The sequence below is a fragment of the Leucoraja erinacea genome, chromosome 4 (assembly GCF_028641065.1).
Source record: "Leucoraja erinacea ecotype New England chromosome 4, Leri_hhj_1, whole genome shotgun sequence".
In the NCBI taxonomy this organism is placed as follows: Eukaryota; Metazoa; Chordata; class Chondrichthyes; order Rajiformes; family Rajidae; genus Leucoraja; species Leucoraja erinaceus.
The window spans coordinates 62,648,252-62,675,740 of record NC_073380.1 but is presented as its reverse complement, the minus strand read 5'-3'; the positions used below and the strand labels follow the sequence as shown (position 1 = coordinate 62,675,740).

The 27,489-nt window shown below is 42.7% G+C and overlaps 1 protein-coding gene across 12 annotated transcripts in view; it reads right to left on the bottom strand.

The window, feature by feature from the left end:
* The window catches only part of LOC129696489 (extracellular sulfatase Sulf-1-like), a 448,145-nt gene that overhangs the window by 58,274 nt on the left and 362,382 nt on the right, over positions 1-27,489 (bottom strand). For all 12 annotated transcript variants that reach the window (XM_055634441.1, XM_055634443.1, XM_055634440.1 and 9 more), the window contains 3 exons: positions 27,026-27,195; positions 499-649; positions 117-292 (listed from right to left, as the gene is read on the bottom strand). In XM_055634441.1, coding sequence (XP_055490416.1) covers positions 117-292; positions 499-649; positions 27,026-27,195 — 497 coding nt within the window. The remainder of the gene's footprint in view (positions 1-116; positions 293-498; positions 650-27,025; positions 27,196-27,489) is intronic.

The following is a 27,489-nucleotide window of genomic DNA, read 5'->3' as shown; positions in this document are numbered from 1 at the left end:
TACCCACCACTTATGAACTTATGAATCACAAACAGCGCCACATCTAATCTTTGTCTGTCGGAAGTGAAAAATGCTAGTTTAAGGGCTGCATATACATAAACATGATAATCCCTTACATTGACCCTGGTTCCACATTAGGTCCACGAACAAAGAAAGGAACCCGGAGATCAAAGTCATATGGCATTGATTTTCCCTTTACCAGTCCAAATTGGCCAATGTGGTAACCGTGGTCTGCAGTGTAGATGACATAGGTGTTGTCCAGTTCCCCAGTCTCTGCAAGCATCTGGAATATCTAAATCATAGTGCAAGTTGTCTTAGTATAATATTGACTAATTGCAAATAATAAAGGAGAATAAAGGAAATGGTTTTACATTGAAATTGTCACTCTGCAGCATTATTTTTATAGAACAGCTGGGAAAACCAATAAACGTCCGCAACCTAGTTATTTTGATGGTTAACATCCCATTAACTATTAAAAGGTTCAATCGTGATCCTTACCCTGTTTACAGAGTCGTCCACTGACATCAGTGTCTGCAGTCGCTTTCTCTGAAGAATGTTGGTGAACTCCATGTGGATGGGTCGCATTGCGCCAGTGAATTGCATAATCCAGTGCTTATCCATGTTTGGAGCGTAGTTATAACTGGGCGTACTGCAGGCAAACATACAAAAAAGGCTCATCAATTAGCTTGCTTTTTTTCTTCTCATTTGTCAATTTCTGTCTGAATGTAAACACTATCGTGTTGCTTATTCTAAATGCTGGTAAGAAAAGATGAGCAAAATATCGACATGCCGGGTATCTGATCCACAATCAGTTCTCCTTCTGAGAAATCCACTTAGACTTACTATCTAAATGGCGTCAAGTTGGGAAAAGGGGAAGTACAACGGGATCTGGGGGTCCTTGTACATCAGTCTATTAAAGTAAGCATGCAGGTACAGCAGGCAGTGAAGAAAGTGAATGGCATGTTGGCCTTTATAACAAGAGGAATCGAATATAGGAGGTTCTTCTGCAGTTGTACAGAGCCCTAGTGAGACCACACCTGGAGTATTGTGTGCAGTTTTGGTCCCTTAATTTGAGGAAGGCCATTCTTGCTATTGAGGCAGTGCAGCGTAGGTTTACAAGGTTAATTCCCAGGATGGCGGGACTATCATATGCTGAGAGAATATTCACAATAAATATGCTAAAGAAAGTTAGGCAAATTTGGGGCAAATTGCATAGCAGGCCTCATTTTGTTGGAAGGTTATATGTTGGTTACTTCTTCAGAAATGTTGATAGGTTCTTTATGATTGTGCACAAAACTATTTTCTACAGGTAACCAACATATACAACAAAGCTTAACTTTATTTAGCAAACCACGCCACTTAGAATTCAGAGATCAAAAGCACTGCAATTACAATTACTGATAAACTCCAAAACAGCCAGCATAAATGAAACAAAACTGGTGAGAATTAACAAAACAAGATCAGGACATACGTACAAGGAACTGCAAACGCAGGAATCTTGTGTGAAACACGAAGTGCTAGAGTAGTTCAACGGGCCAGGCAGCATCTCTGGAGGACATGGATAGGCAATGATTCAGGATGGGACATTTCTTTAGATTTTATAGATGGGTGGCATTTTGAGCTTGGACCCTTCTTGTGTGTGCAAAAGGGTCCTGACCCAATCACTGCCTATCCAGACATGCATTACAACCTGCTGAGTTACTCCAATATTAATTTTAACTACCAATGGAGATAACATGGTCCTAAAGTAACCTTCAAATCGTGATTACAGAATTAAAGAACAAATTGAGGCACTTTTCCTTAAAACATTTCTATTGTATTCACATGAGGAAATAAACAAGCACATTTGCACCTGCATTTAAATTGTTAATTTAATATTTATTACGATTTCCTTTTCAACAACATAGAACTAATGTAGCTGTTAACAGGTTGAGTTTTTTTATGTGGGTGCCATATAAGATCTAAGCCTGCCTGAAAATGCCAGGATTTGTCGCAAGTATCTTTTCCTTAGTCTGCATTGTTACTTTTATTGCGGTTAAAAAAACATGGAATAAGGTCATATTAACTTAAAGTCTAACCTTTGATCGTAAAGATTTTTCACATGAGGAATTTTTAGAGATACTCTCTCTCTGTGTCTGAACCTATCATAATGAACTTACAAGAGCAAAATAGAAGTGACTGCAAACATGTAACGATGCAAGGCACGTTATCCAAAGAAAACATTTTTTTTTCACGGCCGCATTTTAATAACGTGTTAGGAGTAACCACCAGGGATGTAAAATTATTTATTGTCATGAAAAAAAAAATTTAATTATAAAAATAATTTGTATCAATATTTTTCTTTCTCTTAAATGGGGTGAAAGATAAGCTGATTTACAGTCCTGTAGGTTTTAATGTAAATAATCAATGCAGTGTGAACATCTTTCACTGGGATAGACTGACGCATTCATAATAACATCACGTACACCTTGGGTATCATCCATTTGTTATTCATGTCTGCCAAGATCCATTAAATAGCAGGTTAAAAATGAATTGCCATCAGAAGTACATTTCAAAACTCGAAACTAACATCTTCCACCACTGCCAGAATAAATCCATTAGCCTTAAGTGGTTAAGATCGGTGGGTAAATGATGGATGATATACTGCATTGCGGTTTCCTTTTCTCATTTTAAATTAGACTTCAAGTCATCAGTCCTTCCCTCCCTCACTAGTAAGAGCTCATGAACCTCAAGTACAGTCAGATAAAAATAAAAAATAAACCCAATTCCACGTCTTGACCAGCTGTATTACTTTTAAATTGTAATATGTAAATATTGCTTAAGTAATATATCCTTCAGGTCCTCGTGGGCTCAGAGCTTCAGCCGTGGCGCAGCGGGGACTTTTAACATCGCGGACCCCCTTGCCGGGGGTCACCGGAGAAGCGTCCGACCTCTGGCCTACGGCCAACAACATCCTGGAGCCTCGGTCTGTGGAGCTTCTGGCAGCTGGCGTGGAGCGGACTTAACTTACTATCGTGGAGTGGGCGATCCCTCGCCAGAGAAGAGCTCCGACCGCCGGCCTACAACATCTGGAAGCCGCAGTCTCCGGTAAGGAGGTGGCCGATTGGGAGCTCCAGGCCGCGGGGTGTGCTCGACCTGTCCCGACTCCGGCATTCCGACCATCCCGACCAGAGGGCTTGAACGTCCGTAGCGGCGACTACGGAGGGTCAGGGCCCCGACCACGGGTGAACAAGGGAGGAGGAGATGGAGGACTGTCTGAACTGTATTGCCTTACACCACAGTGAAGAGTGTTGTGGTGGATGTCTGTGTTGAATTAGGTTGTGCATTGTGTCCTTTTTTAATTGTAACGCTGCATGGTAAATTACTTTTCCCTGGCACATTATGGTGCATGTGACAAATGCATTTGAACTTGAAATTTGAACTTCAACTTCAGAGGTACAGTAATTGCTGCTGTGCTGCTAAGAAATTATGAGGAATTAGATATATTACTTTTTCAATCTTTTAATGTACTTTAGCTCTCTTTTTATGCACAGCTAACCTATGATACTAAATAAACCAACTTAAGTGAATGCAATATCTTGCTAGTATATCACTAGAAATTCTATTTGGCGGTGAAGAGATTCAATGTAATTTTTAACTTGATGTGCTAAATGAGTTCCACACTAACAGCTATTGGAATTGATTGGCAGAAATCTTATCCCTGGTAAAGATGGATGCAATGATTTCATTGAATATTTCACATTTGAAACTTCAATTGATCCAAGCCTTCTTCTGACAATTACTGTGTAATGTATATTTTTGTAAATATTTTTGTAAAACCATTGTTAGTTCAAATTTAGTTTAGCAACCAATCTATTCGCATAAACATTCCGTCTCCCTTACCTGCTGTTTCTCAGTTTTCTTCTCAGTTTAGTTCACCAGTTTGGTTCTCCAGTAAATTGTGAAGCTGACATCTAACTAAAGCAGAAACAAGGAGCTGCAGATGCTGGTCTACAAAAAAAGACACCAAGTGCAGTTGTAATTCAGTGGGTCAGCCAGCATGCCTGAAACGTCTGAAAAAGGATTCCGACTGGAATCCTCACCTACCCGTGTTCTCGAGAGATGCTGCCTGACCCGCTGAGTTACTCCACCACTTTATGTCTTTCTTTCACAAACGAAAATTATTTTATATTCTAGTTTATCTTGCAGAGAACTCTGTAGATGGTTTATGCATGCAACCTATAATGTAGCTACCTCAATACCACTAACCACACCTTAGTCATCTCAGTATAACTGTGATATCCTCCCCTTGCTCCCCCCTTGGTTCCAGTACGCCTGAAGACTAGATGCAGTCAGTACTGGGACGTGCTTCACATGTGCCTTTATTAAATACTCAGTAAACTTACAGTGCGTCAGACTTAACTTCTTTACAAACTCTAACTTTGAATTTCTTCCATTCCTTATCTCTCCCACCAACACGTCCCGACTCCCCCATTTTATTAGCATGTCTCTCCTTTTTCAAAACCGTCCCTTCCTCATTTAATGATCAGATTTGATGCATGTCAATTCAATTTCATCCAATTGAAATCCTAACCCTTACCCCTACCCTAACCCAATTGAATGGTTTCAGCTTTGATTTTTCATTGTCCTCCCTAGAACTATTCCAATGTTCCTAAAATCCCTTCCCACCAAGAAATGGTTCACCTTGTCCAGTTCATTTCCTAGAGTGAGATCCAGCACTACTCCCTGCCTTGTTCAGCTGAGAAGACACAGCAAGAAATTTAACACATATATTCTCCCTTTATTTGCTCTTCATACTGTCTGCCAGCCTAAATTGGGATAATTAAAATCCTTCACCATCACTGTAAGATGTCTATAAAATTCTATATATTGCCTGAAAATTAGTGCCTGTATCGCCTTCCCACCATTTGAGTAGTGGAGAAACAACTTTATAATTAACCAGTTCTGCACAAATATATTATATCCTTACCAGTACAATAACCATTGCTGCTAACCTCCCTTTTCTTTTTTAGCTATCTGTTCTACAAGTTTACATGGACTTTATCCAAACTCAAGCGGATACCCTGTTTTGGTAAAAGTCAAGCAAAACTCTTTTTTTACTGTTTTAAACCACGGGCAATAATTGAAGTATGACCAAATCAGAGATCATGGTTGTTCAATTTAATTCCCTGTGCCAAGAAGGCAGTAACTTGAGACTTGCAATTTTTCTTGGAAGCCATACCAATCTAGCAATGCTTGACAAAGGCAGAACAGTGCAATTGAGATGGTAGCTCCCCGACTTCTATGTTGAATTGATCACACTGTGTCTGGATGCTAACAATTTACTCACTGTTTTTGTTGGTGCAGAATCCAGCCCAAGGCGTTTAACTGGATTTTTTTTTGCTAAAAATACATTTATTGATGCTCCTGAACACATCATCAGTGATGTAACCTGGGGCCATTGGGTATTTCGGTTCTTTCAACATCAGACACCCTCACCCAGGCGACCCAGCCGTGGTTGATCAGACCACGACTTGTGTTCAGGTGGCATTCCCTCCTCCCCATGGTCCTTCTCTCCTGATCCAGCCATCTCGAGGCCTTCTCCGCTGCCTCTGTGGTGTTCTTGATGGCTCTTCTCCTCGTTGATGCCCAGTGCACTCAGGGCTTTGTAGAGCGATTGCCCTGCAAAACCTCTGCAGCCAACCTCGATGGGCCTACACCTTGCCTTCCAGCCCTGCTTGCGGCAGTCTATGACCAGCTCTTCATACTTCGTCATCTTCCTCTCATGGGCCTCCTCCAGACGGTCCTCCCACGGCACTGTCAGTTCCAACAAGACAATGTTTTTGGTCGCCTTGGAGACCAGGAGGATGTCTGGCCTCAGGGTGGTCGTGGCAATGTGCTGTGGGAACTTCAGCTGTTTCACCAGGGCTACGGAAAGCTGCCAGTCCTGCGCAGTCGCCAGGATTCCTGACGGATTCCTGGCTGCTGTGGTTTTTGGCAGCTGCACTCCAGCCTTCACGAAGGTGATCATCTGTGTGGTGGGGCGTTCTCGTCTGCAGCTGCTGATTCCCATGCTGATGGCTTCTGCAATGGGTTTAAGAACCTGGTCATGATGCCATGTGTACCGGCCCTGCCCAAGAGCCTTTGGGCAGCAGCTCAGGATGTGTTCCAACGTCCATTTGCGGGCAATCTGGAGATTCCGCTTTACCCCAGATGAAGAGGTTCGATGGGCTGGGCAGGACATCATACACTGCCTGGACCAGGAACTTGATGGGCTGTGGTTCAGCCTGCCAGAGCTCAGTCCATGGGACTTTTTGGTCCATGGCCTGCTCCCACCTTGTCCAGGCTCCCTGCTGCCTCAAGCCAACCGCTCTGGTACACCTCTCCTCCTCCACCACTGCCCTCACTTCCTCCTGGACCAGCCTGCGCCTCTCCTTCCCCTTGGCCTTGTCAAACTGGGGAGTTGGGAAGATTCCCAGGCCTGCTCTTCCCCGAGTCACTGCTCCCACCAGGAATGTGGCGTATCCGAGATTCCACTTGCAGCACGGCTTCGCTGGCTCTCCACTAACTCCCAGTTTTCACCTCCACCCGTGCCCGAGCCACCTTGGGATAGCTGGTGTCCCTGTACAGCATCACCTCTCTGGCCCGAGTCACCTTAAACTCCTCCAGGGACTTCACGGGCAGCTGGAGCTTGGTGTTAATGCTTGGTCATGCTGCTAAAATTCCTGGGCAGTCCTAACCACCTTCTGAGAAAGCTGCTGACTTTCCTCTCCAATCTCTCTACGATGGATATTGGGACTTCGTAGATAAACAGTGGCCAGAGTATCCTTGGCAGGATACCATGCTGGTAAATCCATGCCTTGAACTTGCCGTGAAACCCCGACTGGTCCACTGCTCTCAACCAGCTCTCCAGCTCCTGACAGGTTGCCTGGACAGATGCTGTATCCTTCAGGCTGCTGTTAAACACCTTGCCAAGTCTCTTCACTGGCCTTTCGGAGACAGTTGGGATTGGTGGCCCTTCGATGTTGAAGCGGAACCTGTCCATGACTTTGCCCTTCAGCACCAGTGACCTTGATTTTCCTGGCTTAAACCTCATCCTTGCCCATCCAATCAGCTTTCTCCAACCCCTGCAGGATCCACCTGCCTCCTGGCACTGGGGACAGTCAGGTCATCCACGAAGGCTCTGATTGGTGGTTGGCGCACTCCTGACTTGGTCCGAGGGCCCCGGCACTCTGGCTCTACAGACTTAATGATCATGTTCAACGCCAAGGCAAAAAGGATCACAGAGATGGTACAGCCTGTGATGATTCCAACCTCCAGTCTGTGCCACTCTGATGTTACTGACCCTGATGAGACTCTCATGCTGAACTGGTTGCAATAGTCCAGGATGAGATCTGCCACTTGGCCCGGCACATGATGCTTGGCCATGACTGTCTGGATCAGCTTGTGCGGGATGGAGCCGTAGGCGTTGGCCAGGTCAAGCCAGAGCACTGTCAGGTCACCCTTGTTCTCCCTGGCTTCTCTGATGAGCTGGGTCACCACTCCCGTGTGCTCTAGACACCCCGGCACTCCAGATAAGCCTCCCTTTTGCACTGAGCTGTCGATGTAGCCATTGCTGGAGAAGAAGTTGGTCAGCCGCCTCGCCACTATGCTGAAGAAGATCTTGCCTTCAACGCTTAGCAAGGAGATGATCGATCTTCTTGGAATCTTCTTCCTTTGGGATCCAGACTTCTTCAGCACCACTTTCCCTCTCCTCCAGATGACTTTCATGATCTTCCACAGCCGTTTCAGTAACAAGGGGCAGTTCTTGTAGACCCTGTAGGGGACTTTGCTCGGGCCAGGGGCTGAGCCAGATCTTGCTCTCTTCACAACGTCCTGGACCTCTTTCAGGAGTGGCTCTCTACTATCAAACTCCTTGATGTGTGAAGGTGGTTTTATCAGGATGTTGCACTGGCCCAACTCCTGCTGCCTGACGGGGGTCACTATAGGTCGTCTGGATGTGCCGGTCGATCTCCTCCTTAGAGCAAGCCAAACTCCCACTGCCCTTCTGCCCTAGCAGTTGTTTGGTGAAGGCGAAGGGGTTGGCTATGAAGGATGCTCGCTTCATGGCTCTTTCCTTCCGGCATCTTCGGTGCCACTCAGCTCTATGGAGGGTCATCAGTTTCATCCTCAGGATGGTTCGCAGCTTAGCCAAGGGGGGACGTTGCTCTTCGCTGGCCTCTTTACACTGCTTCTTGAGGGACTTCAGCTTCTGCTGGATCTTGTGGATCTTTTTGCTCGTTGGTTCATGGTGAAAGTTGTTCTGGCCAGCTTCTTCATGGATTATGGTTGTTCAATTTAATTCCCTGTGCCAAGAAGGGTTTTGGCAGTAACTTGAAACTTGCTATGCCATTAAAAAACTATGTTTCTTGGAAGCCGTACCAGTCTAGCAATGCTTGACAAAGGTACAGAGCAATTGGGATGGTAGCTCCCCGATTTCTATGTTGAATTGATTACACTGTGTCTGGATGCTAACAATTTACTCACTGTTATTGTTGGTGCAGAATCCAGCCCAAGGCGTTTAACTGCAGAATCAGCATGGTGTTATTGGGCTGAACCTAGCTCCCCCCCTGCAGCTACGTAAGGCAGTGCCAGCCTTTCCCCCCGTTGCTCTTTGGCTTGTGTCAGACTTCTACATCTGTGCATTGAAATGTGGAACTCATAAACTAGCTTGGTCAGGGGCAAATGGCCACCACCTCCACTGCTAGACAGAACTGAATCCATTCAGCAATGAGGCAAACTGAGTAGAAGAACCGGATACAAGGTGCACCCAGAACCTCTATGTGACTCAGTCTAGCAAAACTATTCAAAATCTCCCTTTGCTGACCAAGTAACAAGCCACATTACTTGTTCATTTGCATTCCTTTCTTTCAATTGTAATGATACAAATTCATAACACTTTAGGATATTAATCACATTTGTTCTATTACATTTTATAAATAGTTTTTCTTTTATTTATTTCTTTTAAGCCTATTTGATCTTCAGAGATATTTAGGACAAGTCCGTGTCAACGAGCTGTCTAAACGCCTTCAGGACCGTTAAACTTGAGAGATACAGCGCAAAACAGGCCCTTCGGCCCACCGAGTCCACGGTGACCAGTGATCACCCCATACATTAGTACTATCCGACACACTGGAGAAAATGGACAATTTTACCAAAGCGAATTAACCTACAAACCTGCACGGCTTTGGAATGTGGGAGGAAAGTGGAGGACACGGTAAAAGCCCATGCGGTCACAGGGAGAACGTACAGTCTGTACAGACAGCCCCCTTAGGCAGGATCAAACCCAGATCTCAGTCACTGAAAGGCAGCAACTCTACCGCTGCACCACTATGCTGCCCCTTCGTGGGCAGGGCTTCAGCATATGAAATCTGTGACTGAGTTTCTGCAGGCTGCCTATTCGAATATACTGAAGGATTGTCAGGCACATAGGGTCGGCTTACCTGTCCTCCTGTATCGATTAGTGGAGGTGAGTGTGCATTGAAATTCACTGGATCCATTACTGTAATTCACATACTTGTACCATTTACTTTCTAAATGTTAAAATTAATAAAGGTCCATTAAAATATAATTATATTCTCTTCTAAAGGCAGGGAAGAAGATGAGAGAATTCATGAATAAAAGCAGGATCACAGAGTCAGGTATAAATTTAGACTGATATCTGCACACACAAAAGCCTTGGAGCAACTAAGCCTGTCAGGCAGCATCTCTGGAGAACATGGATAGGTGACATTTCAGGTCGGGACACTTCTTCAGACTGAGTAATCTGAAACGTTACATCCATATTCTCCTCAGATGCTGGCTGACCTGTTGAGTTACTCTAGCACTTTATGTCTTTCAATGTAAAGTAGCATCTGCAGTTCCTTGTTTCTACAAGTTCCTCCTTTGCTAAAGCGTCTGAGATCTTCATTTAAAAAATCCAGGGTAAAACATTTCCTGAGAAATGGTAGCAGCTCAATGATAAAAGTGGAAAAAAACATGATATCTATAATCACTGCAGCTGAGTCAGAATTGATAATTAGATATAGTTGAACATAAAACATCCTGAGGAATAGAGAGGAAGACGGAAAATGTGGCACTATTAAATTGTGATAATATCATAGTGCTGGAAAAGGCAGCTCCTTGAGCCTGTTCCATTATTGAATTGAGTCAAGAGTTGATAAGCATCTCAGATCCATTCACCAGCTTTCTTTCCACAGCTGTTGACAAATGTACTTGTAGTATGGGTACAAGTATTGTAAATACTGCTCCCATTTACACAATCTGTAAATTTCAGACTGGAACGTGTAATGGACCTGGTAACCACTGACTTTGCAAGATAGATCTGTGGATTTCCATGAGTTGCATCAATTTAAATAAAGAAGCAACCAAACTGATCTCTTTCAATTGAGTTTACAAATGATAAACAACCAGTCATGTTGCGGAGAGCACTGGGAGGTGGAAATGTAATTGAAAATAAAGACTATACTCAAACAATGTATGTGCATTTTAACAAGACTTTAAATTGTAATTTTGTTGTTTACAAAGTGAGCAAGATATGAAGTATGTTGGTGAATTGGAAAGAGGGATTGATTTTATCCTCCCATTTAATAGAAAGATTAAACGAGAACTTACCGTTTGAAGTTTGATCTTTATTTTATGAGAAGTTGAAGTGAGGGAATATACGTGAAGAGCCCGCCAGTCCGCATGCGTATCAAACTTTAGAGCAGCTGTATGAAACCACAGAATAGTTGCTGACCTAAGCTATAGAAAGACTAACGAGTGGTTACCAAATGGTCTTTATAAGAAGTAGGGTTGGGAGTGGAGGGCACGTATTCCCTCACTTCAACCTCTTAAAATAAAGATCAAACTTCAAACGGTAAGTTCTCGTTTAATCTTTCTATTTTATTTCAAAGTTATGTGAGTGACTACGTGAAGACTTCAAAGCTCTGTAGTTTCATGCAGTAACCCAATCTGTGTGTGAAATTTAAACAGATAAACCATTAATGGTGGAAAATACATGGGTTATTAATACCATGATGCTAACTTGCATACATGGCCATTGTTCTTAACCGGACCATACATAGTCCCAATAGACTATTGAGTTAGACAAAAACTTATGCAACACTGTGCAAAATTCTATCTACAAATATCCTGACATATTCAACTAAATTTTATAATTTATTAACACGCACTATGTAAGCCTCTTGCTGTATGATGAAAGGGAAGATATCCAGTCTATTGGCTGCAAGGAGCCATCAGCAATATCTTAAGACTATTGAATAACAATAAAGAAACTATCTTTCATCTCATAGGTACTAGCAAGCTCAGTGCACTTGTATACCTAATGACCTCCCCCCCCACCCCCCCCCCCACCCCAATTTCTGCTCTGGTGGGTATGCTGTCAACTTCAAATGTACGCAATCACGCCCATTTTGCTTATGAGATAATTCCCATAACAAGCTACCCTAATGTCAGTTATGACCCAGACCGAGCCAGAAATTGAGTAAAGACTGTGTTCTTTGTGCTGAGATCAGTTGCTGAAAGCATAATCATCTTAAAAATACTGCTCCCATTAGGAATATAGTAGAAGAATATTTGCATACTAATTTACTGATATACATCGCACACTACAATGAGTGTAAGCTATTAGAGTGGTCATATAAAAGACACTCTGGATAACGTTAGTGCACAGCGGATGAATAACCAATCATTCATTGTCCCACTTATGGTACCATAGAGAAATGACAAAGCAGCACAAGCAGTGTCAATTGTGCTGTCACATAAATGCTACTCTAGGCTCAAACTGAAAGCCACACAAACCTCTGTTACTTTCGTTTAAAATATAACTCACATATGTTGATCACAAATTTCCCATACAATCCTGCAGAGCTAGCTGCCCGAGAAGACAGGTTGCCCCAGCCATTACGCGTGAGCGAGTAAATAGTTGTTTCAGCCGCCTTACCATGGCCTGAATGAATAGGCAAAATTAGCATTATTAAATTTCATGTTGCCTCATACTTAATATCGCAAGAGGCAACTACTGATAACCCTCTAGTTTATCAACTACAAAATTATTCATAGTTATCTAAAACTTGATGCCACAATGCCCTTAGGCCTGAGTGGGCAGCATTGGCTTCCACCACTGGCTTTGTTATCAAAACCACCAGATAATCTGTGCCTGATGTGTATAGATATGACAAAGTATGCAACTTCAAGATCGATTCTCTGAATCAGTTAAATTGCTGAAAGCCAATCATCCATTTTAAACTGTGTAACTAAACACATGATCAGATTAGCCAAATGCTAACCTGATTCGACCTGCACCATGTTTCTGTAATCTTGAGAAGTATCAGAAGATATACCCATCTAGTCCTTGGCCAGACCACTCATCCTTGGGTGAGATGTCACTGATTCCATTTGGAACCCCCGTTCTTCTATTGACCATACGGACGGAAAATGTTTGGCTTCTCTTGCCGCGGAAGATTCATTATTTAGATACTCATGCATTTTGCCGATAACATATAATCAGAACCTTATGACTAGAGCTGAAAACACAGTCCCCCTTTGATGTGGGAATACGAGTTCCCTGTCAACTCTTGAGTATAAAAGTCACCACGAATACTCAGCGTTCTTCCAGAGTGGAAAATTAGTATAATGCAAGCCTGAATCAGGAATTGCCTCGCAGCCCTCTGACTGAAACCACTTGTCTGAGTCGCTAGAGTGCACAACACAATCTCTTCGACCCACCACTCAATCAGGAATACTGGTATTGAGAGCCTACGGATTATTATAAATACATTGTTGGTCACAACATGAACCTGCAGGTCAGATAAATTATATATATTATATGCCAGACCAGCTTCCTGCTGGTAACTACCTATCCCAGAGAGGATGGCAATGAACTGGCAACTCTACTAACTGAGGAGAAATTAAACCATGTGTTGAGGAAGACTACAACTACTTCATTCTACTGAGCAGTCTGATAACCTCAATCACAGATGATGAGTGCTTTCCTGGTCAATATGACCCATATGGCCAGCCAGTTCCATGATGGTCTACCCTGAACCAGGGTAACTTAACTGCTCCTGCTTGGAACTTGCAGAGGTTACTATGCAAGGCTCCTGCCAATGTCGCTACATCAACCGGATCTATCCCAGAGACAGTGAAAAAACAGTAGACAGCCCATGCTGCCAGTAAACCCAAACCTGGGCCAACAGACTGCTCCATTTGGAGTTTTGCGGAGGTTAGTAAAGAGACTTTACCTGCCAGGTCGATTTGCTTGTTTGGAACTTCAGCGAGGTTCCATTTGCACACCCTGTCTGTCATGTTTGTCATTTCTTCAGCTGGTATGATGTTAGATAGCTGATGCCACTGGCCAACTCCTCTTGTAGTGGCTTGACCGTCCCCGAGGGAACAGCAAATTTAGAGGCAAGAGCAGGCAGCTCTTCCTTATGCGACTCTAGTACATCATGCATTAAAGCATGGGATTCAGGCATATAGTTATGTTCGGAGTCATGTTCTGAGTCAGTTCCATACTGATCTTCGACACTCATAGAGTGGGAGAAATAGTGCACCCCGAACCAGGCGTTGCCACATGCATTTGTCTCGAACTGCCTGTGCATGCTTCCGTAACATGGAGCATATTTAGTGACACCATCTCCGATAGTCTTTAGAGTAGGAGGAATATTCCAGCCCTGAACCAGGGATAGCTACAGACATACGACTTGAATTGCCTGTGCATGCTTCCGTCATACAGAGCATATTATTTGGCACTATCTCCACCACTCCTTTCATCTGAGTGGGAGGATTATTGCAACCCTGAACCAGGAGCTGCCTCAGGCGTATGATTCAAACTGCCTGTACATGCCTCTGTTAACACGGAGCATTTCTCGTGCACCCACCTGATTCATCAGATGTTCCAATTGAGACAAACGGCCAATCATGACTGGCATAGATGTGGGGACAGCATCCTGTCGACCCAAATCGTCCAACAGGACTTGTCCCACAGACTTGGCTTTGACTTTGCCCCTACTCGGGGTTGTCAAACCGAACCGGGATTAGCTGTGCAGATCGGTGCTCTGTCGGTATCATCATTATATGACAGGTTGCACCTGCTAGTGATTCTGAGTCCTTACTCCCTTCTGGAGCCTCAACAGAGTATTTCAGGGAGGAAATAAAGTGCAACCCTGTACTAGACAGAGTGGGAGAAATACTGCAACCCTGTACTAGACAGAGTGGGAGAAATTCTGCAACCCTGCCAGGCATTGTCACAGTTCATATGATTTAAGCATAAGCATAGCCCCATAGGATCAAAGATTCGACTGCTTTGTTGATCCCCATGGTTGGGGTCTTTTATGCAGGATCTCCAACAGTCCCCTCAATTGTGCGGAAATTATCATGACGCACCCCTGCACTAGATATAGCTCCATAGGTGTCTAATAGACACAGCTGAAAAAAGGCTTCCCAAGCCAGGAGCTCTTTTCTGGAGCCTCAATGGAGCCACCCGCTCCGGTGGAGTCCCATTCTGTGTTTCTGGTGCATGATAATAAATGTCCTATCTGCTGCGATAGTCACAAACGTGACCGAACAGCAACCGCTATTAAAAACTGCCTGTTCTATTTTAACTACCTTAACCAGTTCTTTTGAGTTAAATTAAAGAACTATGTGTGATATAATAAAATGCCCCTATGAATAGAGCACACAGTATATGCTGATACTAGCGTATGCTGCCCCAGCAGCATTTCTACGTTTAACATTTTTAGGCGCTATGGCAGCTGAGGTTACCTATCATTCGCTGCCCTGGCCGCGGCTAACACCGGTCGCTGTAACTGAGCAGCGATTCGAAGCGTAGCCGTGGCTATATTTAACCGTTTGCTGCTAATTTTAGCAGCGAACTCCCAAGCCGTGCCGGCAACCCCAACTCCTAAAGGAGTTCCACGGTGGTTTAAACCCGGCCGGCAATAATGAAAACCGAGCTCCTATGGAGCTTCCACAGTGGCCTCCAGAAATCGGCCGCCTGCTCCCTTACGGAGCTCCAATGGCGGCAGCCACAAGAGCGGCCGCCTCCATCAGCTACTCCGGGACTGCTATCGCAGCGGCCCGCTGAAAGTAAACTTTACTTACCTGCCAGAGCAGTTGCGAACTGCTCCGATCCGCCACATTGCGTCTCGCGTATTGACACGCATGCGGACTGGCGGGTTCTTCACGTAGTCACTCACGTGACTTTGAAATAAAATATTGCTTTAGTGGTGCATCTTCACACAAAGTAGGGTGATCACTGATGTTCTTTCACCAAATTGACAAATTAAAGAGGCAAACTAGAAAAAAGTAAGTTGGGTTTATTGTATCTCACAAACCGCTGAGAGCTATAGGCCTGGAATCACTCTAGGAAACCAATAACATTATACCCTGTAGCCTAAGAATGCAAACTTATTTATAAACTTTAATAATTTGGTGATACATAATGCAGCATATCATTTAATATTCCTACCTGCGTATAACTGTAATTCCCCCCAGCTATCTTATAAAACAGAGAGATCTGCAGCAAGCTTTGATGAAGGATCTACTGATGAAATATTAAAATGATGTATTTCTCTTTGTGAAATGTGGACTATAGAAATGACGGAGACCTTAAACGTGGAAAGAATCAGATTTTCCCTGTTGGACAAACAGGAATTATTCGTTGGAACATGGTCTCCTTTTATTGATTATTTAAAGGGTCAGAATAGTTCAGCACAGGAACCTGACTAGCACTCGGGCTAAAGAATGGATGAAATGCTATACTCTGAAATGTACGAACATATCTCGAAGGATGTTTTTTATTTTAATAAATTTTTCCATTCTTCTTTAACTATCTTTTTCCTTTTTTTTTTTTTTTTTTGTTTTTTTGTTTTTTTGTTTTTGTTTTTCTTCTCTTTCTTTTCTTTCTTTACTTCATCTATCTCTTTAGTTCTATCTAGTTTTAAAAAAAAGGAAGAAAAAGGCAAAAGGTATTGGAGATAATGTAATAATAACTGACAATATTATCAATGTAAAAATGTAAGACAGTAATGATGTAATAGGTTATGTACCTATCTCCAATAAAAAATATTTTCAAAAAAAAAAAAAAAAAAAAGAAATATTAAAATGATGTATTTCTCTTTGTGAAATGTACAGAGCTGCTTCATTTTTGACACTATTTGCATTTTAAATTAACGCATTTGCAATTTTTCTTCAACACTTTATTTCTGTTGCACTGAAAGGCAATGACATTCCCAAGGTCCAAATATGGTGTGCAATTAGCACATAGAAACATAGAAACATAGAAAATAGGTGCAGGAGTAGGCCATTCGGCCCTTCGAGCCTGCACCGCCATTCAATATGATCATGGCTGATCATCCAACTCAGTATCCCGTACCTGCCTTCTCTCCCATACCCCCTGATCCCCGTTAGCCACAAGGGCCACATCTAACTCCCTCTTAAATATAGCCAATGAACTGGCCTCAACTACCCTCTGTGGCAGAGAGTTCCAGAGATTCACCACTCTCTGTGTGAAAAAAGTTCTTCTCATCTCGGTTTTAAAGGATTTCCCCTTTATCCTTAAGCTGTGACATCATATCAATAAACTGCTGCCACTGGAATTTGTACTAAAAGTGTATTTCTACTATGTTCATATTTCTCACAGTAAGCGTTTTAACACCTGTAATTGTCAACATAGTAATAACATCCCATGATATTTCACAGGAGTATTCTGGGACAAAATCCAACACTGAGCTACTCATCATGTGAGGACAGGTGACTAAAAATGTACTCACATTGGAAGGTTATGTGAGGGTAAGCATAAAGGAAGGGAGAAAACTGGCTGAAGGATCATAGGCAAATAGATGTTAAGAGTAAGAAGGAATTAAGCTGTGGAGAGCTTTGAACATTTGGCCTGTGCAGTGTCGCTAAAATATAATTAGAGATTTTATCTAGAACTAGAAGTGCATTTCTTTCAAGCATTGTGAGATTCCAAATTCTGGGTATTGTCCTATTTACATCTACTCCAAGGGTTCCCAACCTTCGCTTACCCAAGGGGTAAATTTGTTGATTCTGGATTTGTACATATTTTCTTCTCATTGACTGACTGTGTTTGGCTCTGGTATACCGGTATCTGTTCATCATTAGTTGTTCATAAATAAGTGAAATAACATTGGTATGTGCTATTAAAGTTGCCAGGCGTAAACGGGACGAAAAAGGTTGGGAACCTCTGCTCATCTCCATTACAGACATTGGACTTTATCCATGGAACTGTAGCGCAACAATGCTGAGAATTATGCACTCTGTATCTTCCCCTTTGTTCTTGAGTTTGACATTATTGTATTTATGTACGGTATAATCTAATCTGATTGGATACCATGCAAAAATAAAGGTTTTCATTGTACCTTGGTCTACGTGACATTAGTAAACCTAAACCTAAACCAGGGTGGTCACATGTATTGACAAAGACTAATCGCAAAGCATTAACCTACTTTTCCAATATAATGCTAAATTACCATCGTGCTAAATAAACCTAGTGGCATCGTATAGATGAGGAGGGTGGATATGTCTTGTCAGAAAATGGATATATTACCAAGTCCGACAATCACATTTGTTGATGGAGCTGTATTTGTAACGGTTGATGCACTGAATAATAATACCACCTACAAACGAAGACCTTAACTACAGCAAGTTTATTTCAAAGATAATAATCCTTGGGCTCACCTGAAGCTGAGGAAAAGGGTACATTTGACCCAATTACTGCCATTTTTATGTAAAGCAGATTAATATGGCCAACATATTGAGTCTCAACTGGATCATTAAATCCATCCGTGTCATAGCAAAGGCATTTGACAACAGTTTAGTTTGAGAAAAGCTGCTATTCTGAGTATAAGGGATTGCCAATGGATTATTAAATTTTTGGATGTTTGGATTGTGACATTATGATCAGCAGTCCTTCCTGAGGTGTAACCTCTGTCCTTTAATTAATAACAGGTTGACAAGCAAAGCGATGGCCTGGTACAGTTTGTTAATATTTGTTCTGAATAGATTTGGTAACCATGGAAGTACACTTTTTTTTTTGCTGTCTACTTTTGCATTTCATTATAATTTGGCAGGGAATTAAAATGAACCTTTTAAGTAAAGGGAACACTCAGTCATTATTCCACAAATAATAATCTTATCTTTCGATGTGGCATAACTGTGGGAACCAGAATACATCCCAGGACAACATGAATAGAATGTGTGTGGAAGAGCAAAGAGTATATTTAAACCTCAAATTACAAATTACATGTTTCTATACTGCCTGCCTCGTCAGAAACATCTTTTCCTTTTCTCTTGCTTCAGTTCATTTCCTAGTATTTCCCTGAATTCACAGCCAAGAATCAAGATTTTTAATTTTATTTACTTAAAATGCCAGATGATTCTAGTAGAAAATGATATCCATCCCTTTAAGATTTTTGCTTCAAGAACCTGTTTATCCTTGCATATTTTATTTGAAGAGCAGCGATTAATTCTTTAATCATTTTAGAAAACCCAGGAATTACAAAGGTCACCTGCGCTCCCTTGTTTTTACAAGTTCTAATTCATTCCTCTTCGTGGCCCACTGTCACAATTCAACCCTACTGCCAACTAAACTAACCGAGAATGTGAATCATTTCTTCACATTGGCACTAAATCAAATGCAAGTTCAACACTTCACTTTAAGCAGACCAATTCCATGCATATCTGTGCATCAACAAACTATCTGATCTCTGATCTGCACTGACCAAATCATTTGTGAAAAACACAAGCGGAGTGGTCTATACAAAGGAAAGCAAAAATGTCTTAACATAAAAAGTGCAGCAGTGTTTCTGACTTTATATAAAGATTTATAAACTGATCCCACTTCATCTCTCGCTACAGCCACAGCCACTCAAGGTGTTCCCCAAGGCTCCGTACTCGGCCACCTCCTCTTCATCATCTACAACCTCCCCCTTGGTCAGATACTCCGCCACTTCAACCTGGACTTCCACTGTTACGCCGATGTCACCCAGATCTACCTCGGCACCAAATCCCCCCACAACCCCCCTTCTCCCATATCAACTCCTGTTTGTCAGCTATAAAAACCTGGATGCAACATAACTTCCTCAAATTCAACAGCGATAAGACAGAATTCCTCCTCACAGGCTCCAAAGCCACACTCAGCAAAATCAATAACCCCACTCTCACCATCGACGGCACCACTGTCTCCCCATCTCCCAAGGCCCGCAACCTTGGCGTGATCTTTGATTCCACCCTCTCCCTTGAGCCTCACATCCGCCATGTCACTAAAACCTCCTTATTTCATCTCCGCAACATCGCCAAACTCAGACCCTCTCTCACACTTCCCGCTGCTGAAAGACTCATTCATGCCTTCATCTCCTCCCGACTGGACTATTGCAACTCACTTCTCCTTGGCATCAGCTCCACCTACATCAACGGACTCCAACTGGTCCAGAACGCAGCCGCCCGACTCATCACCCATACCAAATCCTGGCATCACATCACTCCAGTCCTCAAACAACTTCACTGGCTTCCCACCTCCCACCGGATCACCCACAAAATCCTGATCCTCACCTACAAAGGCCTCCACCATCTGGCCCCCCATATCTCACTGACCTCCTCTCCCCCTACCAACCCTCACGGTCCCTCAGATCCTCATCAGCCGGTCTCCTCTCCATCCACAAGTCCAACCTCCGCAGTTTTGGGGACAGAGCCTTCTCCAGGGCAGCTCCCAGGCTCTGGAACTCCCTCCCCAAACTGATCCGCAATTCCGTGTCCCTCACCATCTTCCAGTCCCGCCTCAAGACCCATCTCTTCACCTCTGCCTATCCTTAGCCCCACGTCCCCCTCCCTTTTCATCTGTGCATGAATTGCCTCATATTGTGTTTTGAATTGAATTCTGTCTTTACTTTGTGTACCAGTCATGTCTCTACTATTTATTTCATTCCCCTTACATGTTTTTCCTCTACCTGCTAAATATTTGTAAGGTGTCCTTGAGACTCTTGAAAGGCGCCCATAAATAAAAATTATTATTATTATTTTATACAGTCTGGAATCTTCATCAGTCGTCAAAATATGACACACATATTTATTTAATACTTTTAACATTGTTCAAATATATCAAGTGTTTGACATCTCTATGAAAATCACCATTTTGCAATGTAAGCAATCAGTCTCCCTTGAACAGTACATGTAATTAGTTATTTGGGATTATGCCACAGATATGTATGGAATTCAGAAGCCACCATCTAGTTTTCTTTGGAACTTTTTGTTGCTGATATCTGAATCAGCGTGCATTCCACAAAGACTAGACTAGATGTCAATATTGTATCTTCACAAAGTGAAATGTTCGTGGATATATTGTCACAGAAAACACTGCATGATTACCCGTGTGGACGGATGGCATTCTTTCTACTATTTGCAATTTACAGTGTAAAACAGCTGCCAAGGGGTAAATGCATTGATATGAATCGAGGACCTGACTGATTGTCCTTTCTGTTTGTTGAACAAAACAAATTCAACCCACGTGAAATTATTTTCAAGAACAGGGAAGACAAATATATAAAACTTGAAAAGAGGGATTTAGAAATTTGCTGACCTTTCAACCTCGGACTGGGTTTGAATCCAGGAGACTGATAGAATTAAGATTTTGCTCTATTGCCAGCTGTAAGGTTTCATGCGAGATGAGTTTGGACAGATGCAACTCAGCCATGAAAGTACTGACACGCCGTATAAATTGGCAATCTGACTCACAGATTGAGGGTGCAGATAGATGACAAATTCATACTGGTTCAGAAAGAGCTGCTGTTTTGTGAGTGGGTTGTGGTGATTACCAGGAGAGTTCATTGCACATGGCAATGCTAATCATGGCCTGCAAGTAATTAATACTCACAGTGGTTACAAAACAATTTGGCGGCACGGTGGTTCAGCGGTAGAATTGTTGCCTTACAGCGCTTGCAGCATTGGAGACCCGGATTCAATCCCGACCACTGTCTATACAGAGTTTGTACATTCTCCCTGTGACCTGCGTGGATTTTCTCAGAGATCTTCGGTTTCCTCCCACAATCCAAATATGTACAGGTTTTGTAGGTTAATTGGCTTGGTAAATGTAAAAATTGTCCCTAGTGTGTGTAGGATAGTGTTCATGTGCGGGGATCGCTGTTCTGCTTGGACCCGGTGGGCCAAAGGGCCTGTTTCCACTCTGTATCTCTAAACTAAACTAAACTAAATTGATTTAATAGTGACATCCTTCAGGTCATTCATGGTAAAGGAAACACGAATGGCTGCATGAGATCTTATTCTGTGGGATCGTGCCCATGCTCTGTCTCAATAAGGTTTTTTGAGTTGAAGAATATGATGGATGTACATGCATGCTTTCAAGTATATCCTCAATTATTTTACTGCCTTTAATTAACAATTTTTACACAAGGGCTCTATGTTGCATTGTCAAGCTAATGCCAGTGAAACAGGGTCACAAGGTATTCATGGAAAAATCTTCACCAATTTTAGAGATGTCAGGTTCTCTCCTGAGATATCAAACATGTTCTGATCAGGCATCATGGTTGAAAAAACAAAACCAGAAAAGCCTCTTTCTATGGTTAATTCCTGATGTTTGATGGAGTGTTCTTGCATTCATCTAAGGGTTGGTAAGTCACTTCTCTCTTAGATGGCTAGCTTGCAGTGATATGATGGATTTCCAGTGAGCTGATGTGGCATGTTCCAAGTTGGTTGAGTACACCTCTCTTACACTGGTCAATTTTAAATCAGTCCTAGAAGGTATTTCAGGGATCACTTTTGTAAGAGATATACCAGAAACACTTGAAGGTAGGTAGCACTGCTGCTCTCCAGAGCTTTACTTTTATCAGGAGCAACATTTTTAGAAAAATAGTTTAAAGTGCCTATTTCTTCACAATTTGCAAACACAGAATTTTCACACTCAGAACACCATGCAGTTGCAAAACAACAATAGTGACAAGACACTCTTGAGTTGTAAAAGATAAAAGGATGTAATCTTCCCACCAATTGAAGATACAGAAAAATGTCAGTTAGCAGAGAAATATTCCTTCCTTCCCCCGGGGATTGATCTGTTATTGCTGATATCAGTAGCAGGCCAGGATATGGTTCATCATAAGGATAAATTCAAGTGAAATAAGTAACCTTATGAAGCGTGATAGGCCATGGCCTATTGATTCTTTTTGCACTTAGAACAGTTCGTACTACAATTATGAGCAGACCGTGTTTGTTCTCAAGTGAATGGAGAACTGAAGGAAATTAATATTACAGAAAGAACTAGAATTGGAACCATTTGTAAGACTAAATATCAATAAATTCCCAGGATCTTATGAGCTGCATTGCATGGCTTTGAAAGAGTTGGTTATGGAGGTACAGGTGCACATCCTTTTAACCAAAAGCCTTGGGACCAGACACTTTTCGTAATTCGGAATTTTTCGGCTTTCGGAATGGCAGATTTTTAGCGTAGATTTTAACGGCTGGCTCAGTGGTAGAGTGCTCGGCTCATATCCGCAAAGTAGCGAGTTTCCGCCTCGATCCCGACAGTTACTTGATCGTGAGTTTGAGTCTTCAATGTGTTTTTTTCTTGCAGAATAGGAGAGAATAGGGAGGGTTAGGCTGGGATCATTCTCTGCAAGATGATCTTAGTGCGGGAGACAAGTGTAGGAGAGGTGTACTGACTGTGTGGGCAGAACTTTGGAAGTGATTGCCCACCATTCTCAAAAACCGCTGTGTCTCCCTGTCCCTGGGATAGCAGGGGGCGATCAAACAGCACAATACCCCCCTCCCCCTCCAACTCCAGAGGAATCCGCTCCCCGATGGGCCGCTACGGCGACAAGTGGCAGTTCGCCCACAGCCCGAGCTGCGCCACCCCAAGAACAAGACGTACCTTGCACACCATCAGCTTCTGCCCCTACGGGGAGCGTGTTCCTCTGGAGTTGGAGCGGGGCTGGGCTGGAGTTGCTGATCTGGGATCTCCGTGCTTGCAGTGGGCCTGGGGGTCAGTGTCCCGATGAGGGGGCGCAGCTCGGGCTGTGGGCGAACTGCCACTTGTCGCCATAGCGGCCCATCGGGGAGCGGCTTCTGGTGGTCCTGACGTCTCCGGCCAGTTTGCAGTTTTCCTCTGGAGTTGGAACGGGGCTGGGCTGCTGCTGGCTGTGGGTCTCTGGGATCTCCGTGCTTGCAGTGGGCATGGGGGTCGATGTCCCGTTGGTCCTGACGTCTCCGGTGACTGGCACTGACCTGCTGGCATCGCCGATGTGAAGACAGTGCAAAGCCCCCGCGCCGGTGCAATGGGCGGGGAGCTGGAGAGGGGAGGGAAGGGGTCACACACATGGCCGGGAAGCAGAGGGGTGTAGGTGGGGTGAAACTGAAGGGAGCGACAATTTGCTGCTGCCTGCCCGCTGAGTTAAAAAGTTCCCACGCAAGACTCACGATACACTGTGTATCGTGAGTCTACCATGGGTACTTTTTAACTCAGCGGGCAGGCAGCAGCAGATTGTCAATTATTCACCCTCCCACGCAATATACCCTCACCTTCTCTTTTATGAATGGGGATTTAGTTCCCCTTTCTTCGAGGACCAACCGGAGGTTCCGCTGTCACCTCTGCGGGCCGCCCTCGGTGAACGTCTTCAAGGACCTTTCTTCAAGGACCAAAAAAATGTCCGTTATTCAGAGCTTTTCGTTATTTGGAATTTCGGATAAAAGGTTGTGCACCTGTACTAGATTCCAGCAATTTGGAAAGTATTGTTTAAGAAATGACAGAGAGAGAAAACAGAGAACTACAAACCAGTTAGTTTGACATCAGTATTATGGAAAATGTTAGAATCTATTATTGAGCAGGTAGTAACAGAGCACATAGAAAGTAATAATAGGATTGAGCAGAATCAACATGGATTTATGAAAGGGAAGTCACATTTGACAAATCTGGTAAAGTTGGTTTTGAGGTTGTGATTGGTGGAATAGATAAGGGAGAACCAATTGATGCATCTTTTTAATGTTCTGCGGGCCTTTGCTAAGATATCAAACTAGAGTATATTTAGCAAAATTAGAGCATTTGGGATCGGGGCAATATATTGACAAGGATTGAGGATTGGTTCATAGACATTAAATAGATGAAAAATTGAAAGTTGATATTTAGCTGGACCTGCGTGCCCTTGTACGCAAAATGCTGAAAGTTTCCACAAGGATGATGATCTTTGTTTGTGATGAATATTAATGATTCGTATGAAAGTGTAGGTAGTCTGATAGATGACACAAAAAAATTGTGGAATTGCGGGCAGTGAGGAAGGTACTCAAAAGATACAAGGAGATAAACATCATCATCATCATCATCATCATTGAAAACATCAATGGGCACGGTGCCTTACAATGCTATGTACGACAGTGATCGCAACTTCTACTGAAGTGTGGATGGCCGTTGGCTCGCTAGAAGCTCATCAGTTGGTAATTTGGGGGCAGAGAGATAAATACGGAATTTAATCTGGACAAACGTAACGTAATTTATTTTGGGAGGTCAATACCAAAAGAAAAGAAGAACGGCAACACCCTTAGGAACATTAAAATAAACTACTGGAGGAACACAGTGGGTTGAGCAGCATCTGTGGATGTAAAATAATTTGATGCGTTGACCCAAAACATCCTAATGGGGCTAGACAAGGTTGATGCAGGGAGGTTTTTTCCTTGACTGCGGTTTCTACAAAAACAAGGAGCAGAACATTCACGGTAGGGAAAAGAAATGTCTGCACCCTGATGATGGTGAATCTTTGGAGTTTTCTGCACAACTGGCCTAGTCACTGAGTATTTCAAGGCAGAGATCATGAAATAGATTTTTAGATATTTAGGGAATCGAGAGCATGGTGCAGGAAAATGGTGTGATGAGTTAAAGATTAACTGAGATCTTATTGAGTGGTGGAGTAGGCAACAAGAATCAAACAGCCCACAGGTCCTGATCGTGAACATCACATAGTCAGGGCATAAAGAAATAGCTGTAGTCCTGTGTTTCAATGGGATTTATGATGAAATTCAATAGCAATGGAATATTTATTTTTTGGACCTCAATTTCTTGCAGTACTTGCCAATTTCATTTTGAATCAGAACATATTGGAAAATCATGAGTAACATGCCAGCAATCTTTCTTATTTTATGATGTATGAGGGTCATGTCTGTGGTAACAACTCTTGTAAAACATACCCTGGATGTTTCCTCTGGTTACATGATTACCTTAGTTCAGTGTATAAACATTCAATTGAACTTCCACTGGCTAGAGAACTGCAATCCAATCAGAAGCAGATTCGAAAACAGCTCAATATTGTTCCCTTGGATGTGCAGGTTCCTTATCTGTCATGGAGTGGATAAATTATGGCATTCATAGGTCAAATTTAATAACGCTATAAAACAAGTGATATGGCACCAGTGGGAAGAATTCAAAATGGAGAATGTGCAAGGCACTGTGATTTAGAGTTTCCATTTAGGTCATTTATGAGATTCTGTTGATATTAATCCACCTAGTTTCCTTTTCTTTCTGAGGAGTAGCTGCAGTCCAAAATAAAGATGATGGCAGAGCTATAATGTGGGAGTCTGGTTGCAATGAATGATGTTTCCTTCTATTGTGTCAGTTTTATGGCTTAACTGAAGATTAAACTCCTGTTGTGCTTTAACGAAAAAGTCATTTTCATGCTGACCAAATTTTCTCCTCTCCTTTCTCCAAATGTGCTGATCTTGTTGGGGTGCAATTCATTATTTAATGGCTACACAACTGCAATTCACCCAAGCAGCTATCTTCATGCATCATCTCAGACCATGGCTATCAGTAAGCAATTTGACCCTGGAAAGTAATCTGAACATGCCCTCAATCATGCTCTGCTGGGCAAAAGATAACCAAAATGCAGCTTTCCAGAGTGCAGTGTTATCCTGGATCCCAAACTTGCTGCCCATAATGTTCACCTACACTATCACTGATATGGTGACAAGATTGGCCAGATATTCAGTGCCTGAGGGTGGTGTCTTGACCACAGGAAACCAGATCCTATAGGTCTGCCCCCAGAACTTCTTGATGGTCTTTTTGAAATATCTCTTACAGTCCAAAGATTGTTCATTTTCAAGCAACAAGTGATTATGTGTAGCCTTTTGTTAATCATGCCCTGGGGAACCCAATTCCCTGTGCACCTGATGATTCTGCAACCTCTCACTAATTAGAAAATATATTTATTTAACATCCAACCAAATGAGAAAAACAGCAGCTTTATGCATACTCACTGTTTATGCCTATTTCCTTCCAGCCATGCCAACATTGCTGGATGAAAATGTTGCCAACACAGAGGACATAGGTTTAAGGTGAGGGGTAACTTTTTCACGCAAAGGGTGGTGGGTGTGTATAATTAGTTAAGGCAGGTACTATCACAACATTTAAGAAACGTTTAGACAGGTACATGGATGGATAGGACAGGATTAGAAAGATATGGGCCAAATGCAGGTAAGTAGGACTAGTGTAGATGGGACATGTTGGTCAGTGTAGGCAGGTTGGGCCGAAGGGGCTGTTTCCACGTTGTATGTTGGCTCCTCCACCATTATTTTATTACTTTTTGCAATAACAGCAACCCTCTTGAATCCGACTTGAAAAAGATCGGAAATTAAAGGCAAAACTGCGAGGTGTTTTGTACTCTGGAGCTGTTACTTGAAGCAATTGGATTCAGACAGCCTGAATTCATGTTGTGTAGGGTCCTTAACATCAGCAGAGAGGGAGGTCTAGTACGCTATCACTCTGGGGCTGGCTCAAGTCACCTTTTGGAAATGCACTGGTAATAGCAAAAATGTGGTTACATTTGATTTGCAGAGATCTATATTAATACGTTGCAATTTAACCGTTGCTCTTCATTACTGTACATAAATATCAATGAGAAAGCAGCACGTGAATATGTTCCACCGATTAGAACAACTGTCTCTAATAATAACAGTAAACATAAGACTGCCTCGACCCGGTAAGTTCTTTACTCACATATGCTGCGAGGCATTGGGGAAGAGCTCTGAAAACTGTGGGGCTGAATCCTCTGGACCATGGGGTGCGGCGTGACTGATGACCATAAGCACAGGCCTGTGCGGATATATCTTCTTCGAGATGCGAAAATAATTGATGCTATCATTGGTGATCACGTCGGTAAAGTAATCCTGTAAAACAAAATCCCAAGAATACTACATTTTTTTGCTTTCACAGAACAAAGATGCAATTTTAATAAGCTCCGCTGATTATTTTGAAATCCAACAAACTTGCCAAAGGTTAAGGATTGAAAAATCAAGGACAACAGCTATATAAAGCCGTGTAGAAGATTAAAATGTTTATTTTCTTTCAACGATGCCAAAACCATTCATTGTAACATTTCTAATAATTGTGCCAAAACAAAAGAAAATGCAACAGGATTTTGGTTTAGGTTTATTATTATTACATGTACTGAGTGACAATCT